Raw genomic sequence first — 19,133 nt, forward strand, 5'->3', positions numbered from 1 at the left:
TCTTCTTCAATAGTGCTTTGCTTATCCAAGGTTTCTTTCCTTTCCATAGAAAGTTACTGATTGGTTTTTCCATATCCTTAAAAGAATGTTGATGGGATCTGGATTCGAATTGCATTGAATGTATAGATTGCTTTGGGTAGAAGTGACATTTTCACAATGTTCAATCTTCCTATCCATGAGCATGGTATGTTCTTCCATTTATGTAGATCTCTTATGGTTTTTTGAAGTACTCTTTTATAGTTTTCTTTATACAGGTTTTTTGTGTCCCTGGTAAGATTTATTCCTAAGTTTTTTATTTTTTTGGTAGCTATTGTAAATAGTATTGATTTCCTTATTTCTTTTTCAGCAATCTCTTTACTGGTGTAGAGAAACCCAACTGATTTTTGTATGTTGATCTTATATCCTGCCACTATGCTAAATCTCTCAATTAGTTCCAGTAGATTATTTACTGTGTCTCTTGGGTTTTCTAGGTATAGGATCATATCATCAGCAAATAGGGATAGTTTGACTTCTTTATTACCAATTTGGATGCTTTTGATTTCCCTTTCTTGCCTTATGGCCCTGGCTAGGACTTCCCACACAATATTGAATAGAAGCGGTGATAGAGGGCATCCTTGTCTGGTTTCTGTTCGCAAGGGGAATGGTTTCAGATTCTCTCCATTGAGAATAATGTTGGCTGATGGTTTTGCATAGATGCTCTTTATTATGTTGAGGAATGTCCTTTCTATTCCTATTTTGCTGAGAGTTTTTATCAGGAATGAGTGTTGGATTTTATCAAATGCCTTTTCTGCATCGATTGATATGATGATGTAGTTCTTTTCTTTTATTTATGTGGTGGATGATATTGATTGTTTTTCTAATGTTGAACCATCCTTGCATACCTGATATGAACCCCACTTGGTCATAATGAATGATTTTCTTGATATGTTGTTGGAATCTATTGGCTAGGATTTTGTTGAAGATTTTTACATTTATATTCATGAGGGATATTTGTCTGTAGTTTTCCTTTTGAGTCTGCTTGAACAATTTCTCTCAGAAAGATCAGCACAAGGCCAGTCCCCATGAGGCAGAGGTTAAAGATGTTCCAAATGTCCAAACTACCATGCCACTCCATCATTTCAGACATTAACTCCTCCTCCTCCTCCCAGTAATTTCCCATCTTAGGGTTCTGTTTTTCACAATAATGCCTCACAGAACTCACAGACACCCAAGGGATTGTCTCACATAACAGTAGTGGAGGCTGGCAGGCTGGCGAGTCCCGTGTCTGTGAGTGGGTCTGGAGGATCCTCCCAGTTCTCGGGGTTTGATGAACCTCGATCAGCAGATCAGATGAGGGCTGCTGTCCCAAATCCAGGGGTGAGATGAGGATGAGCCAAAACACAAAACTAGAGCAAGAGGAGGGCGAACCTTCCCAGGAGATTCGTAGGTATACCCTCAAGGAAGCTACGGTTGGTGATTTGAATTGTACCCTCCAGCAAGGCAGGAGTCAAGATACATCCCACCTGTGCTGCTCCAACAGCAATAACCTAACTGGATGGCTTTAACAATCAGCAGCTCAAGGAAAATCCCATCACAGAGCCTATTGCCAGTCATTATATAAGGGAACGACTACTACCAGCTGCCCAGCCAAGCTGATACCTGACCTTAACTACCACATCACCCCAAACAGGCGTGGATAATAGAATTTACAATACATCACAGAATGGAGGACAGTGGCTAGCAGGGCCACATCAAGCAATTCACCGCGGAGTCTTATTCCCACTAAATTTTAAAGCATATTCATTGTCTAGGAGCTCTGGTAGCATAGTGCCTAAGGCACTTGACTGCTAACAAGAAGGCTGGCAGTTCAAATCCACCAGCCACTACTCAGAAGAAGGGTTGGACAATCTACTTCCGTAGTAATACTGCCTCAGAAACCCAAGGAGGGTTGCTATGAGTCCGACTCGATGGCACATAACAACAACAAACAAACAACTCATTGTCTTGGGCAAAACTAGCCTCCATAATAATTAGCCTGAAATTGGATCAGATTGGTGTCAACAAAAACACAGGAGAGAAGTTTGTGAGAAGCATAAGGTCTGAACACTGTTTTGGAGGTGGAAAGGATCTTGGAAAGTATCTATTCCAATGGGTTCCTAACAGTGTTCTACAGAGCCTTAGGGGTTCCATAGCGGGAAATGAGAAAAGGAGACTGGCAGTTGGAGCTAAAGTCCTAAAAGAGCTACTGCAGAAGCTCTGCTGGTACCTGTTTGTAACTTGGACTTTTTATGTAAGATTTTCTTTCACTCTGGTAGCATAGTGGCTAAAGCACTTGACTGCTAACCAGAAGGCTGGCGGTTCAAACCCACCAGCCACTCCTCGGAAGGAAGGCTGGGCAATCCGACTTCCGTAGTGATACTGCCTCGGAAACCCAAGGAGGGGTCGCTATAAGTCGGGCTGACTTGACGGCACATAACAACAACAACAACAAATGGTTTTGTAGATTTAAAACAAAACAATCAACTGTGGAAGATCAGAAGGGCAGTATTTGCACAGGGAGAAAGCTCATCAGAAGACAGGAATGCATGGGAAAGAAGGATGCGGGGAAAAGGTCACCACAGGGAGGAAGTGGGAGAGAGTTTTACTGGGGCTGCAATGTCATGAAACAAAATGTGTAGAACTGTCATACGGAAAATGAATTTGCCCTGTACAAACTTTCACCCAAATCACAATTAAACATAAACTACTTAATTTTAAAAAATAAAAGGGGGGCTTGACCTAGAAGATGAACAACAATCAACAGGACCTTGGCTGCACAAGAGGAATTTTTTTTTTTTTTTAAATCTGAACCCCAGAGTGTATCTCAGACTAACTAAATCAAATTTAGCAGGGTGGGTTCCAGGCATGCTTTCTCAGTTCCAGGTGATTCTAAGCCAAGGTTGACAACCCCGGCCTCAGTTTAACCCTATTCCCTCACCTGAGACAGAAGGAGACTAAGTAAGGCCCGAGGACTGGAAAGGAGATCAGGACGAGACCAGTATTTCTTGACTTCTCATTTCTACACTCTGTTGTTCCTCCTACAGTCCATAGTGAACCAGTTATTACTCTAATGGAAAGAGTATTTGAATAAAATTGACTATGCAACTCCACTTACAGAGGTCTCTGGACTTTTTAAGAGGACTCCATACATACTCTCTCTGTGGAGTCTTATAAAGACACCAGGAAGTAAAACTTACAAAACCAGGGCAAAACTTGTAAGACCTACTTCACAGAAAAGCTTAATTGAATTAGCTCACAGTGGCTCAGAGGTAGGATCAGAATTAAAATCTTTGTATTCTAACTCCTACCATAAAACCAAACTCACTGCCATCGAGTTGATTCCAACTCATAGCGACCCACATTGGGTTTCCGAGGTGGTGAATCTACGGAAGTAGACTGCCCAGTCTTCCTTCCACAGAGTGACTGGTTGGTTTGAACTATCAACCTTCTGGTTAGCAGTCAAATGCCTTAAGCACTACACCACTAGAGTTCCTTACTTATTCTAACTCCTAGATTTAGTAAATTATATTTTGCAAGTATTTATTGAGTGCCTAGAAAGTTTGGTGGTTTGAACTCACCCAGTGGCTTTGTGGGGAAAGACCTGGTGCTATGTTTCCATAAAGAATGTAGCCTGAAGAACCTTCTGGGGCAGTTCTACTCTGTCACACAGGGTCTCTCTGAGTCAAAATCAACTCAAGGGCACCCAAGAGCAACGGCAGTATGTGTGAGATGCTAAGATACAGTCCAAGGTGCAAAAACAAATAAGACATCATGGGGCCCTTAATTAGCACACAATCTTCTTGGGAAGGCACATGTAATTAAAATCCTGCCCTCCCTGACTTATTTCTCAGACTTAGCAGAGCTGAAAACACTCCCTGATTGGCTACCATGACCAAGTCCAGTTCTCTGCAAATTCAGTCAGTGGCTTCTAATTTCTTCCTGAGCATGGGTACTAATTCTAGAGAACCCAAGAGATCTGTATACTACATTTCCAGGCAGGGCCATAGAGATGAAAAATATTTGGTGGGTAGTATGAATTAAGCTGTATCCCCTAAAAATAAGTGTTGGAATCCTAACCCCTACACTGCTCATCTGTCAGTTTGTCATACTGTAGTGGCTTTGTGTGTTGCTGTGAGGCTGGAGGTTATGCCACAGGTGTTTTAAATACCAGCAGGGTCACCCATGGTGGACAGGTTTCAGCAGAGCTTCCAGACTAAGACAGACTGGGAAGAAGGCCACCTACTTCTGAAAAAATTTGCTAGTGAAAACCTTATGAATAGCAGTGAAATACCATCTGGTATATTACTGGAAAACTTTGTGAATATAGCCCTGAAACACAGTTGGATATAATGTCAGAAGACGAGCCCCTCACATTGGAAGGCACTCAAGATATGACTGGGTAAGAGTTGCCTCCTCAAAGTAGAGTCAACCTTAATGATGCAGACGGAGTAAAGCTTTCAGGACCTCCATTTGCTGAGGTGGCAAGATTCAAAATGAGAAGAAACAGCTGGAAACATCCATTAATAACCAGAACATGGAATGTATGAAGTATGAATTTAGGAAAATTGGAAGTTGTCAAAAATGAAATGGAACGCATAAAGATTGATATCCTAGGCATTAGTGAGATGAAATGGACTGGTTTTGGCCATTTTGAATCAGACAACCATATGATCTACTATGCCAGGAATGACAGATTGAAGAGGAATGGAGTGGCATTCATCGTCACAAAAAATGTTTCAAGATCTATGCTGAAGTACATTGCTGTCAGTGATAGGATAATATCCATACACCTACAAGGAAGACCAGGAGCTCTGGTGGCACAGTGCCTAGGCATCTGACTGCTAACCAGAAGGCCACCTTCTCCTCAGAAGGAAGACTGGGCAATCTACTTCCATAGAGATACTGCCTTGGAAACCCAAGGAGGGGTCACTATGAGTCAGAACCAACTCAATGGCAGTGAGGTGGGTTTTTTTTTTTTTTGGTACAAGGAACACCAGTTAATAGTATTATTATTCAAATTTACTCACCAACCACCAAAGCCAAAGATGAAGAAATTGAAGATTTTTACCAGTTTCTACAGTCTGAAACCGACCAAACATGCCATCGAGATGGATTGATTATTACTCATGATTGGAATATGAAAGCTGGAATAAAGAAGAATCATTGGCAGCTGGAAAAGATGGCCTTGGTGATAGAAATGACACCGGAGAAGGCATGACAGAATTTTGCAAGACCAACAACTTGGTTATTGCAAATACCTTTTTTCAACAACATAAACGGTGGCTATACATGTGGACCTCACCAGATGGAATACACAGGAATCAGACTGACTACATCTGTGGAAAGAGGCGATGGAGAAGCTCAACATCTTCAGTCAAAACAAGGCCAGGAGCTAACTATGGAACAGACCATATGACCATATGAATTTTCTCACATGCAAGTTCAAGTTGAAGCTGAAGAAAATTAAAACAAGTCCATGAGGGTCAAAATACAACCCTGATTATATCCCACCTGAATTTAGGGACCATGTGAAGAACTGAACTGATGCCCTGAACACCAGTGACCAAAGACAAAATGAGCTGTGGGATGACATCAAGAACATCAGCCACGAAAAAAGCAAAAGGTCACTAAAAAGACAGAAAGACCAAACAGATGTCAGAAGAGACTCTGAACATTGCTCTTGGATGGAGAGTAAAGAGATGGAATGAATGACAAGATAAAAGAGCTGAACAGAAGTTTTCAAAGGGCAGCTCAAGAAGACAAAGTAAAGTATTATAATGAAATGTGCAAAGACCTGGAGTTAGAAACCGAAAGGAAAGAATATGTTCAGCATTTCTCAAGCTGAAAGAACTGAAGAAAAAATTCAAGCCTTGAGCTGCAATATTGAAAGATTCCATGGTCAAAATATTGAATGATGCAGGAATCATCAAAAGCAGATGGAAGGAATACACAGAGTCACTGCACCAAAAAGAATTGGTTGATGTTCAACTATTTCAGGAGGTGGCATATGAGCAAGAACCGATGGCACGGAAGGAAGGAGTCCAAGATGCACGAAGGAATTGATGGGATAACCTTTGAGATGTTTCAACAAATGGATGCAGTTCTTGAGGTGCTTACTTGCCTATGCCAAGAAATTTGGAAGACAGCTCAACTGGAAGAGACTGGAATTTGTGCTCGATCTAAAGAAAGGTGATCCACTAAAAGGTGGAAATTATCAAACAGTATCATTAATATCACATGCAAGTAAATTTTGCTGAAGATAATTCAAAAATTGTTGCAGCAGTACATTGACAGGGAACTTCCAGAAATTCAAGATGGATTCAGAAAAGGACGAGGAGCAAAGGATACTGCTGATGTCAGATGGATCTTGGCTGAAAGTACTGAATACCAGGAAGATGTTTACCTATGTTTCATTGACTATGCAAAGGCATTCGACTGTGTGGATCATAACAAATTATGGATGACATGGAGATGACTGGGAATTCCAGAACACTTAAGTGTGCTCATAAGGAACTTGTACATAGAGCAAGAGGGTGGCATTCAAACAGAACGAGGGGATACTGCATGATTTAAAGTCAGGAAGGCCATGCATCAGCGTTGTATCCTTTCACTATACTCAATCTGTACGCTGAGCAAATCATCTGAGAAACTGGACTATATGAAGAAAAACACAGCATCAGGTTTGGATGAAGACTCATCAACAACCGCAATATGCAGATGACACAACCGACTTGCTCGAAGTGAAGATGACTTGAAGTATTTCCTATTGAAGATCAAAGACTACAGTCTTCAGTCTGGATTACATAAAAATCCTCACAACTGGACCAATATGCAATGTCATGTTAAATGGAGAAGAGATGGAAGTTGTCAGGGATTTCATTTTACCTGGATCCACAATCAATATGCATGGAGCAGTAGTCAAGAACTCAGATGTCATAACATATTAGGCCAATCTGCTGCCAAATTCCTGTGTAAAGTATTAAGGAGTAAAGATGCCACTTGTAAGACTAAGGTGTGGAGCTCTGGTAGCATAGTGCCTAAGGCACTTGACTGCTCATCAGAAGGCTGGCAGTTCAAACCCACCAGCCACTCCTGGAAGGAAGGCTGGGCAATCTACTTCCATAGTGATACCGCCTAGTAAACCCAAGGAGGGGTCGTTATGAGTGGGATCCAACTCAATGGAACACAACAACAACAACAACAACAACAGCACTGCTCTAACAGAAAATACCACAAGTGGGTGGCTTCAATAAACAGGGATTTGTTTTCTTACAGTTTAGAAGGCTAGAAGTCCAAGTTCATAGTGCCAAGCTCTAGGGGCTGGGTGAAAGCACCTCAGCCTTGGGCTTCAGCTCAATCTCTTGATCTTGGCCTAGTGAAGCTGGAGGCTTTTCTTAACTCAGGCAGCTGCTGGCTGTTGAAGCTGGCAAATTCAAGGTTGACAAGTAAAAAGGCACAGTCCCAAGATTATGAAACAACACAGCACAGCAGGCCACTAGTTCAAGTCCAGAAAAAGTCCCAAAATCAGCAGGACGTGGCAGGCTGCTAAATGAAGACTCAGCTACATGCAGGTTTCAAGCGTGCCAAAAAGCTGCAGAAACTTATTCTTAAAACCTCTCCCTGTACACTGGAAGCAAACAATATCCCTAAGGCCACTACTCAGCTGCTCCAGTAGATTCCACCATGGAGCTGATTATCAATATCATCATGGGCAATCACTACATGCAGCTGCCCAGCCACTCAAAGCCAGGCCCAGCCCAGTTAGCACATAACCTTAACTACCACAGTGTGCCTAACCCAAGCCATGGTATTTTTAATCACCTCATGCGCATATGAAAGCTGGATAGTGAATAAGGAAGACCAAAAAAGAACTGATGCCTTTGAATGGTGGTGTTGGTGAAGAATAATGAAAGACCATGGACTGCCATTAGAATAAACAAATCAGTCCTGGAAGAAGTGCAACCGGAATGCTTCTTAGAAGCGAGCACGGCCAGACTTTGTCTCACCTGCTTTGGTCGTGTTGTCAGGAGGAACCATTCCCTGGAGAAGGGTCTCATGCTTGGCAGAGTGGAGGGTCAGCAATAAAGGGGAAGGCCCTCAATGAGATGGACTGACACGGTGGCTGCAATGATGGGCTCACGCATAGCAAGGATTGTGAGGATGGCACGCAACCGTCAGTGCTTCATTCTGTTGTACATGTGGTTGCTATGAGATGGAGCCAACTTCCTGGTACCTAACAACAACCAATGGGCCCTGTTCTCGGTTCTTAGGTACCATATCATAGATTCTTCACAGTTACCCCATGACAAAGGCATCACCATCACCATTTCACAACTAAGGAAGCTGAGCCTCAGAGCCGATTCTGATTTTGGGTGAAAAAACTCCAAACTCACTGCCGTGGAGTTGGATACAACTCATAGCGGCTCCTCCTTGGGTTTCCCAGGTGGTGTCTCTATGGAAGTAGATTGCCCAATCATCCTTCTGAGCATGTGGCTGGTGGGTTTGAACTGCCAGCCTTCTGGCTGGCAGTCAAATGCCTTAGTCAATTGTCTGGAATGAGTTCATTTCCTTCCCAAGTCACCTTGTGTGCTGAGCATTCTGTTTCTACCCTCCTCACTGTTCTCTGGGAAGCTGAGCTCTATGAACTATATCCCAGACTCTATTGTCCTTGGGATTCTATTTCGGTTTTCCCGCTGAGACACACCAGCCGGGACTAGAGGACGGGAGGAGAGAGAAAGGTTGGGGCATTGTTCCCATTTCCCTTGGGCCTTGTGGTGGTTAAGGGTGTGTCAGCTTGGCTGGGCCTGGTTGAGTGGCTGGGCAGCTGGTGGTAGTATTCCCCATGATGAGACTGGTAATCAACTCCATGGTAGAATCCACTGAGAGCAGCTAAGTAGCTGCCTTTGGGTATGTGGTCTACTTCCCGTATATTAGAAACAGTTTGGGAATGGCCTCTAGCTTATGGCTTGAACCCTGCATGTAGCTGTGTCGTTGTTCAGCAGCCTGCCATACTCTGCCGACCTTGGGACTTTCAAAAGACTTGAATTAATGGCCTGCCATGTGGTTTGGTAACATCGGGACTGTGCCATTTTATTTGTTGACCTTGGGCTTGTTAGCCTCAGCAGCCAGCAGCTGAGTGAAGAAAAGCCTCTAGCTTCAGTGGGCTGGGAGCAAGAGGCAGAGCTGAAGCCCAAGGTCGAGCGGCTTTCACCCAGCCCCTAGAGCCTGGCACTTTGAACTCAGACTTCTAGCCTCCCGAACTGTAAGAGAATAAACTCCTGTTTGTTCAAGTCGTCCCATTTATGGTATATTTTTGTCAGAATGGCACTAGGTGACCAGCACAGGCCTCAATTATGTTCTGTGGTGGCTGCAATCATCCATAGTCGAAGCTCTTTCTCTCTCTCTCTCTCCTTCTTCTTCTTCTTTTTTTTTTTATTGAAATGGAATACTATAGTTTCTTTTCTCTTTTTTAAATTTTCATGGTCATGGCTCGTTGGCAACACCTTCACCACGGTCCTAGTTCCAGCTGGGCTTGGTGACTGCATTCTCTCCCCTCATGCCCTCAGGCTGAGAAGCCCGACTAGCTACTCTTCACACTTCACCAGCCCGTCTTAGTTTCTTGACCCCTTAACATACCTCTGAAAACTGCCCTTTTGTTAAACTCTCTTCAGTTAAACCCTTTTGAATGTGTCAGCTGTTTTCCTGCCAGGATCCTGACACACCAGGAACACAGTGAAAGGCATTTCCTTTCCCTCTGTATTTTCATCCATTCCATGTTCAGGATCTGCATTAGAGATTCTTCTTCTCCCTCTAATCCAGCTTCCCATCCTTCCAGGTCAACCTGGCATCCACAGAGTCTCCCTGAGCATTCCTTCAGCTACACAGCAACACTGTTCTCACCACTACGTTAACTCCTTGCCACCTTAGTTCCTATGACTGTTCAGCTTCTTCAGTCTGGTTACCCCAGCAGTGGTGAACGCTTTAGCAATCGGAATCCTTAATCACAAACATTGTCACTGGAAGGAACCACGGGGCTACCTTGTCTGAACTCCTTATTTTACAGGAGGCGGCTCAGACAAATAGTCTTTCTCACAGTTACATAGTGGCAGAGTTAAGTCTAGAATCTAGATTCTTCTTAATTCTTCATCATGCTGTGAGACTGTACTGGCTACTTACCAAAACCAAACTCACTGCTGTCTAGTCAATCTCAACTCATAGTCACCCTATTGGGTTTCTGAGGCAGTAAATCTTTACAAAAGCAGACTCATTGTTCTTCCATGGAGTGGCTGGTGGGTTCAAACCACTGACCTTTGGGTTAGCAGCCAAATTTCTTAACCATTACACCATTAGAGTACCTGTACTGGGTACTTGTTGTCGTTAGGTGCTATCAAGTCGGCTTTGATTCACAGTGACTCTAGGTACAACAGAACAAAACGCTGCCCAGTCCTGTGCCAGCCTCACGATCCTTGCTGTACCTGAGCCCATTGTTACAGCCACTGTGTCAGTTCATCTTGTTGAGGGCCTTCTCCTCTTTCGCTGACCCTCCACTTTATCAAGCATGACATCCTTCTCCAGGGAATGGTCCCTTCTGACAACACGACCAAAGTTGGTGAGACAGAGTCTGGCCATTCTCCCTTCCAAGAAGCATTCTGGCTGCACTTCTTCCAGGACAGATTTGTTCGTTCTTTTAGCAGTCCATGGTACTTTCAGCATTCTTCACCCACACCACAACTCAAAAGCATCAACTCTTCTTTGGTCTTCCTTACACATTGTCCAGCTCTCACATGCAGATGAGGCGACTGGAAACACCGTGGCTTGGGTTAGGCGCACCTTAGTCCTCAAGGAGACATCTTTGCTCTTCAGCACTTGAAAGAGGTCTTCTGCAGCAGATTTTCCCAGTCCCATATGTCTTCTAATTTCTTGACTGCTGCTTCCATGGGTGCTGATTGTGGATCCAAGAAATATGAAATCTTTGACAACTTCAATCTTTTCTCCATTCATCGTAATGTTGCTTATTGGTCCAGTTGTGAGGATTTTCATTTTCTTTATGTTAAAGTGTAATCCATACTGCAGACCATAGTCTTTGATCTTCATTAGTAAGTGCTTCAAGTCATCTTCACTTTCAGCAAGCAAAGTTGTATCATCTGCATATCACAGGTCGTTGATAAGTCTTCCTCCAATCCTGATGCCACATTCTTCTTCATATTGCCCAGCTTCTCATATTACTACTGGGCACTTAGGAGGCACTAAATATGCTGATGAGTCACTCCCAAGTTTATTAGGGGTTTTTGCCCATTTTGTTGAGTACTAGCCCCTTTGGCTACCTGGAACATAGTATGAGCTCAACAGATATCTGTTGGGTTTGTTTCATCCTGGACCCAGGAGGATGAACTGCTTGAACATGAATCCATCAGAACAAGAGGAGCATTTGTAACAATCTCTTAACACATGCAGAGCAATGTGAGTTTTCAAATACCTTCACATATAGGAGTCCATTTGATCCCTCTGAGATCAACACGGCAGGGATTATTCGTCCTGTTCAACAGATGCAGGAAACTGAGTCTCTGGGAAGTGAAAGGTTAAAGGTCCAGGGTTCCCTGACTTGTTACTCAGCGGAGCTGAAGCCAGAATTCCTGTCTTCTGACTCCACTGCCTCACTATGCTTCTTCAGCCTTGCCTTTACGTTTCTGGGTTTAGGAGGATGATTCAGGGAGCTGGTTGGAATATTCAAACAAATACATGGGTCACATACTTAAGCTGAAAGATTTTGTTTCATTAAAACTCATTATTTAAAGGCACTTCTCTTGGAGACAGAAAATAGAATTTGCACTGGTCATTTGGTACAATCTGCAGACCTGGCCTTACTCTTGATAATATGAGGCCTGTTACTTCCCTCAGAAGGGAAGGTGACCACCTGTGTGTCCACCTGTGTGTTCTGGCACAAGGGAAATAGAACTTCAGAGAAATCACTTTCTTTTATTTAAAAAAAAAAAAAAGCAAAACCAAACCCATTGCTGTCAAGTCAATTCGACTCATAGGGCCTCTCATAACCAGGTGTTTCTAAGAGAAACAACTAGCACTCTGTCCTTGGCCCAGCCTCGTACGACCAAAAGCACCACAAGCCACTTACGTTTTTTGCTTGAATTTTCTTACCAAAACCACTTTGATATGCACAGATTCCACCCTGAGTTCTACTTACTAGGCTGACCTCTCTCATATGTGACCCTATTCAGAGCTTTTAGGGGGTCAAAGCCAAACTAAGTATCTATCCAACTTTTTTTTTTTCCTTGTTGAAAGCTGACACAGCAAGAAGTGTGAGAATTTCCACACGGACTGTTCAGTGCCATTCGGTACCCTGATCACAGGGAGTCATGGTTCTCTTTGCTTTCTGTTTGTTCCATTCCCAGTACTCTAGTTTCCCTGCTCCCTTTTCATCTTTGCCTTTGAGGAACTGTTGACCTTTCAGTCTCACACTGAGCTTTCCCTCCGAGCACTGATCTTATGGGCAATAGCCTTTATTTTGTGTGCCACTCTATTTCCTAAATGGTGGTTTCACGGGACAGGCTTGGTTGCAGGTTTAAACAGTATCTTTAACATACTCTTGGAGTCAGTTTTACAACAGTCTCAATGATGTTCTCTACTGTTCCAGTTTGTGTGGCTTTTTTCTCTTAAATATGAATTTGAGCTCTGCTCCACATTTTTCTCATTCTATCCAAACCATCTATTGTGACTCCAGTCAGAGCAGTCAGTGGTGGTAGCCACCTGGGCACCATCGAGTTCTTCTGGTCTCAGGGGAGATGAGGTTGTGGCTCATGTAGACTTGTTTCTTCTCTGAGCTTTTGGTTGTCTTTCTACAGCTTTGTCCTGGGGAATAGAGACCCACAGCTGTGTCTTAGATGGCCTCTTGCAAGCTTTTAAGACCCTAGACACTACTCACTTCACTAGGATGCACATCATGATTTTGTAAACTATGTTATGCCAATTAACAGAGTTGTCCCATGAGACTATGGTCCTAAATGTTCAAACTCAGAAAACCAATCCTGGAAAGTGTTTGGTTATGTCTTTAATGAATCTACATGCCGCATCCATGTATTTGTATTTACACAGACCTATAGATATGTCTATCTGTTCTCACCTATGTTACACACCTGTACCTACCTGTGTACCAATTTGCCTATACCCACCCATGTGTGCACAAACACGCATTTTTACTTTTGTTGTGCTATGTTCACTACATCCACATTCAGTGCCATTTTTCTCATCACCAAAAATAAATCAAAATTAAAATCACAAGTCTCCACAATCTAAAGTATACTTTCCTCTGCCCTCTCTTCTTGGTAACCACCAATGAACCTTGGTCTTTCTCTATGTATCCATTCTTGTCTTCTTATGAAAGAGGGATCATACAATATCATACAATACCATATATGTCTGACTTATTTCACTTAGCATTATGCCTTCCAGGTCCATCCATGCTGTTTTGCACATCATCACTGTTCTTTATGGTTTTGTAGTAGTCTGCTGATGGGCACTTTGGTTGTTTCCATTTATTTGCTACTATGAATAAAGTAGAAATGCACATAGGTGTGCATCCATCTGTTTGTGTTTTATTTTCAGCTCTCTAGGATTTATACACTTAGGAGTAGGGTTGCTGGATCATAGGGTAGCTCTAGTTCTAGTTTTGTGAGAATGTGCCACACTGTTTTCCTTAGCACTTGTACCATTTTACAGTCTCACCAGAAATGGAGAAGGATTCCAACCTCTCTGTATCCTCACCAACATTTATTGTTATCTATTATTATCAGTGTCATTTCAGCCGGGGTAAGATGATATATCACTGTAGTTGTGCTTTGCATCTCTCTAAGGGCTGATGACTGTGAACACCTTTCCCTGTTTGTTGGTTGCCTGGGTGTCCTCTGGGGGGAAGGCTCTCCTCATGTGCTTTGTCATTTTGTGATTTGGGTTGTCTGTCTTTTTGTTGTTGAGGTGTTGCAGTTTTCTTTAGATTTGAGAGATTAGACCCTTATTCGGTAAGTCATGTCTGAAGACTTTTTCCCAGTCTGTAGGTTTTAATAAACTCTTTCAATAAAGTCTCTTGATGAGCACAAGTTTTAATTTGTATGAGGTTACACTGATCTATTTTGCCCTCTATTGATGCGTTTGCTATGTTTGTTATCCTATTTTTACAAAATATTATGTCACATAGTTTTCTCCCAGGAATTTTATGGTTTTAGGTTTAACATTTAGGTCTTTGATACGTTTGGAGTTAGTTTTTGTGTCTGGTGTGAGGGAGGGGTCCCATTTCATTTTTCTCCTGGCACCACTTATTAAAGTGACTGTTCCTACTCCACTGAATGGACTTTGACCACTTGTTGAAAATCAGTTGTTCACAGATGGCTGGGTTTAATTCTGAACCAACTATATAGTATATTTTGAATATCCAACCTCATTGATTTCTGTTTCAATTAGGAGCTCATGTTGTCATTATGTGCTATCAAGTCGGACCCCACTCATAGGGACCCCTCCTTGGGTCCGAGGCGGTATCACTATGCAAGTAGATTGCCCAACCGAATCGGATAAGAAAATCTCCAAAAGTCCTATCTCCGGGAACATAAACCCAAATGCCTACCAGAGACCAAGCAGTAATACGAAGTCCAGTGCAGAACGAGAGTAGTGGGATCTGTAATGACCTACAGTGGACTAACTTAACCATTGCTTCTCAGCTCCCACCGCCAGCTGCTTTGTGAAGATGCAAACTAGGAGTTAACAGAGGTTCTAATTAAAAAAAAAAAAAAAATTAATAAAGTTGAAATCTGCATTTTCAAGACATTTGAAATTTGGTTTTAAAAAGTTAACTAAATTCAAAAGTGCAGGTCCATAACCTGGGTACCCAGCAGAGACGGACTTTAGTAAGCGGAGTTGGTCTCCTGCCTGAGGGAAGAGCAGAAGTGCCACTTTCAAGTCAAATACGAGAAAAGTTGTTGGCTTCTCAGAGAATCTGGATAGTGCTGGGAAAGTGGAGGAACTCCCTGAGCTGACAGGCTAGCGTCTCACCCGGGAACTCGGGCTATCTGCTTCCTAAGGTAGCTAAGTAAACGCGTGCCCTTTGCGAGATTTGGGGGGATAAAGTACCTGGCACAGCTTCTACGCCAGGGTCCCGGACACCTGTACGCTCACGGGGAAGGGGCGACAGCCTCGGGGGTACTGGGAAACCAGTTCATAAACAACTATGGGCCTGACAGCCACGGGGAAGTCAGGGAACAGGACTAAGTTTAGGAGTATTAACAGTAAGGGCTGTTTTCAATCAACGCTGGGCGGGAAGTGATCAATTCTCCTTGGGCGCCCCCTTTCGGTCCCACTTGCTCACCGTCGACGCTGAGCCGTTGCCTTCGGCGACCTCCATCTTAACGTACCTTTCTGCGCAGGCGCCGACTTGCCCCTTCCTTCACGAGCCTCCCTGACCACGCCCCCTCGCCCGCCTCTGACCACAGCTCTCACCTGCAGACCAGCCTCTGACCACGCCCCTCGCCCACAGGCCCGTCTCTGGCCACACCCCTTCCCGTGAGCCCACCGCACGCGTGTTTCTGAAGGCGGAAGCCTGCAGCCGATGGGCTGCCTGTGTTTGCAGTGCCCGGGCGCTCTCTGTGCTGGCAGCTTGGAGAGCAGAGACCACCTACTCAACCCCTGCCTGTGGGGAGATCACAGGGTGATGAGGGGAGAAAGACAAGTAAATTATAACCACCTAGTGTGCTGTTGGGAGCTCTGGTGGCGTAGTGCCTGAGGCATTACACTGCTACCTAACCAGAAGGCTGGCGGTTCAAACCCACCAGCCACTCCTCAGAAGGAAGATTGGGCAATCTACTTCTGTAGTAACACCGCCTCAGAAACCCAAGGAGGGGTCGCTACGAGTCGGGTCCCACTCCACAGCAGTGAGCTCCTCCTGCTCTAGTGTGCGGTCCGGGAGCTCTGGTGGCATACTACCTAAGGCATTTGACTGCTAACCGCAAGGCTGGAGGATCAAACCCACCAGCCACTCCTTGGAAGGAAGACTGAGCAATCTACTTTCCTGTAGAAATGTTGTTGTTACTTGCCATTGAGTGGGACCAACTCATGCGACCCCTCCTTGGGTTTTCGAAGCAGAAGTAAATTGCCCAGCCTTCCTTCCGAGGAGTGGCTAGTGCCACCTTGGAAACCCAAGGAGGGGTTACTATGAGTCAGAATCCACTCCAATGCAGTGAGTTTGGTTTTTCTGGCGTAGTGTGCTGTGGGGAGGGGCCAGGGTTGGCTGGGTCCCGGGGCCTTCCAAAGCCACTGCAGCCGATTCTGACTGGCAGCCCCCTTACAGGACAGAGGGGAACTACCCCAGAGAGTTTCCAAGGCTGTCAGTCTTCACAGAAGCAAAGCCCAAACCACACCCACTGCCATGGAGTCCACGCCGTGATGGGGAACTGCGAGGCCGGCACTTGAGAGCAGCTGCTGGCTGGTGGGGACCAGGTGGCTGCGCTGCACTGACCTGGGAGGGCCTCAGAGTGGCAGTCGGGGGACAGGGGCTCACTGACCAGGTTTCACAGGAGTGGAGAGCACTCTGAGGTAGGCCAGGTGAGGGGAACCAAAAGCCACCATTCATGCCACTGGGGTGCTGGGAATGGGAGCTCAGGGAAAGCAAGGGGTTCAAGAGGCGCTTTCGAGGTAAAAATGACAGGAGGTGCGTGGCTGGCAGAAGAGAGGGGAGGAGGGAGTTTTTAAAAGGCTGGGTAACTGCACCGGAGGGATTTAGCAAGCGACTGGTTAGCAAGTGGCCCTGCGCCCGCTGGCCATGACGTCATGCTGAGGGAGCAGGTGAGGTTGTCTTGAGGCTTTTGGCTCTTGCGACCCTGTGGTGGGGAAGCCTGTTACCGTCCATCCTCTTTGAGAGCAGACTCTGCACTCCAGCTCTTCTTCCTTGAACAGAACTTGAAGCAAGTGACCAGTGTGCGTCCCTGGGACCAGTCCTCTGTGCCCCCATGCTCTGAGGTGTGTCTCTGCCCAGCAAGCCCTGCCCTGTCCTCCCAGCCCAGGCCATGTGTGCTCTCCCCAGTGATTCCACACAGAGAGAGTGACCGTGTGCGCTGGCGCCCCCTGGCACGCGTCGCCGTGTGTGTGTTGGTGCCCACTGGCGTATGTCACTGTGTGTGCTGGCACCCACTGGCCCGTGTCACCGTGTGTGTGTTGGTGCCCACTGGCCCGTGTCACCGTGTGTGTTGGCGCCCACTGGCCTGTGTCAGGTCCTGCTCTGGAGTCTGCAGGGGGCTAATGGCCAGTGCCCCACTGCTCTGTTAACCGCACTGGTGGCCTCAGGTAAAGGCCAAGGCGCTGGCCCAGTGGCTGCTGTCCTGCTCGGTGCCCCTCCAGAGCCGTTAGGGACAGGAAGGTGAAGCAAAGGACCCACTGGTCTGGTGTCTCCCGTCACACACGACAGTCAACCCTGTGACTTTCCACAGTCATGCAATTACCAAACCCCAGAGGCTGCTGTAAGAGAATTTATTCCAGACTAGCCTATAATCTCATGTAACAATGGCACATACGATGATTAACAACAGCAAAGATGCTTGGTTTCTTGTTTGATGTAATGGCCAGGACAGCTGTGACATTGCCGACTTCCTCCGGAAGCCCAGGAGGCGGCACTGAGGAAATCCAAAGCCGTCACCCCTTGGAGCAAAGGCCTCGGGAGCCCATGTGACCCCTGAAAGTCTCTGGCCGCCCAGGGAATGCCGAAGCCCCTCCATCTGGCCTGCACACGGGGGCCAGGCTCTAAGCTCCTGTGCGCTGAACACCATGAGGGGCCCAGAAGCTCACCCAGGTGAAAGGAGTCCGAAGGCGAGATTCTCCTGTGAGGCAGAGGACAGCCAGAAGGCAGAGGCCACAGGTGAGGGGAACACTAGACTGTTTCCCACAGCTTTTGGCTTTGTTCAGGGCCTGTCTAAAAAGAAATACGTCCCCTTCCTGGCTCCTTCAGCGAGCCCTCGGGTCCATGCACATGAAAAACGCCCCGCATGTCCGAAAGCATCACCCCCCCCTGCCCTACAGAGTGCGGCAGGGGGACTCCTGGGCAGGTGGCGGCCCCTTGTGCTTGGGTTCCAACCAGTAGTCTGCTCAGGTCTGTGAAGCACCACGTGAACCTGGTTCCAGTCATGACAGGTCTAATCTGGGATGTGGGTTAGCACAGCTCAGCTCTGGAAGGCGTCTTGTTCAGTTTCAAAGCCTTGTTTGCATTGGAGCCACAAAACCAGGGATTCTGCTCAAGAAACTGCCTGAATTCTATTGCATGGGCTCCTGGCCCTGGTTACACCCCAACCCAGACTACAGGGCTCAAGCGATACCCGTAGGCTCCACTGACTACCTACCCAGCCAGGTCCAAGCTCCAGGACTTCTAAACTTGTTCTTCTAATGATTGGCATATGTATGTCTAAGTGGACAAGGTGTGGTGGGGAGTGGGTCAGAGGTGGGCTGGAGAGCGGAGGGGTGGCTACAAGGACTGACACTCTCAGGAACACGTGTCCTACTCCCCTTCTGGAAATCTCCCTGTGCGGTGACCCCACAGCCCAGCTCCTACACCCCGGGCCTGCTGGTCAGGGGTTCACAGCCTTTCTGTGGAGAGCCAGGCCCTCGTCACCCCACATTTTTCAAGTACCCCTCACCGAAGGAGGCAGCCTCCTGACGCCCGGCTGTACAGCGCCTCCCGTCGGCCCTGCTCTGTGGAAGTAGTGCTGCTGTCGGCACAGGGGACAGCAGTGCTCAGCTCCCCTCCTCTGTGGAACGAGACTCCGATTTGAGCTTTACAAACTCGCGGGCCACCTCGTCATTGCTCCTCTGAGACAGGATCCGGAGAATGGTCATGCCTGTCTCATCCATGTGGATCTTCCGGCCCAAGGGGCACCAGCAGGCACAGCTGCCCTTGGCTGCCACATCCCTCAGAGGCATCACAGCTAGGCCCAGCACACGGTCCTCCCGGGCAAAGCAGTAATCCTTCACGCACATCTGCAACTCATAGGCCTCCGGCCCCTCTTCATTTCCCAGGAGGCTGTGAGCAAGGGGTGGAAGACAGGAGGCCAGGACTGAGAGGCTTCACCCCACCT

At 46.1% G+C, this 19,133-nt stretch overlaps 2 protein-coding genes across 2 annotated transcripts in view; both read right to left on the minus strand.

The window, feature by feature from the left end:
- Positions 1–15,421, minus strand: part of LOC103202191 (phospholipid-transporting ATPase FetA-like) — a 143,975-nt gene extending 128,554 nt beyond the window's left edge. The window contains exon 1 of the mRNA XM_007947022.1: positions 15,386–15,421. Within this exon, the coding sequence (XP_007945213.1) occupies positions 15,386–15,421 (36 nt within the window). The remainder of the gene's footprint in view (positions 1–15,385) is intronic.
- Positions 15,422–18,792: 3,371 nt separating this feature from the next.
- UNC13B (unc-13 homolog B) overlaps positions 18,793–19,133 on the minus strand; it is a 184,792-nt gene continuing 184,451 nt past the window's right edge. The window contains exon 41 of the mRNA XM_007947023.1: positions 18,793–19,078. Coding sequence (XP_007945214.1) covers positions 18,793–19,078 — 286 coding nt within the window. The remainder of the gene's footprint in view (positions 19,079–19,133) is intronic.

Source organism: Orycteropus afer, unplaced genomic scaffold, assembly GCF_000298275.1.
Source record: "Orycteropus afer afer isolate SDZICR_OR568_19922 unplaced genomic scaffold, OryAfe1.0 scaffold00174, whole genome shotgun sequence".
NCBI classification, from domain to species: Eukaryota; Metazoa; Chordata; class Mammalia; order Tubulidentata; family Orycteropodidae; genus Orycteropus; species Orycteropus afer.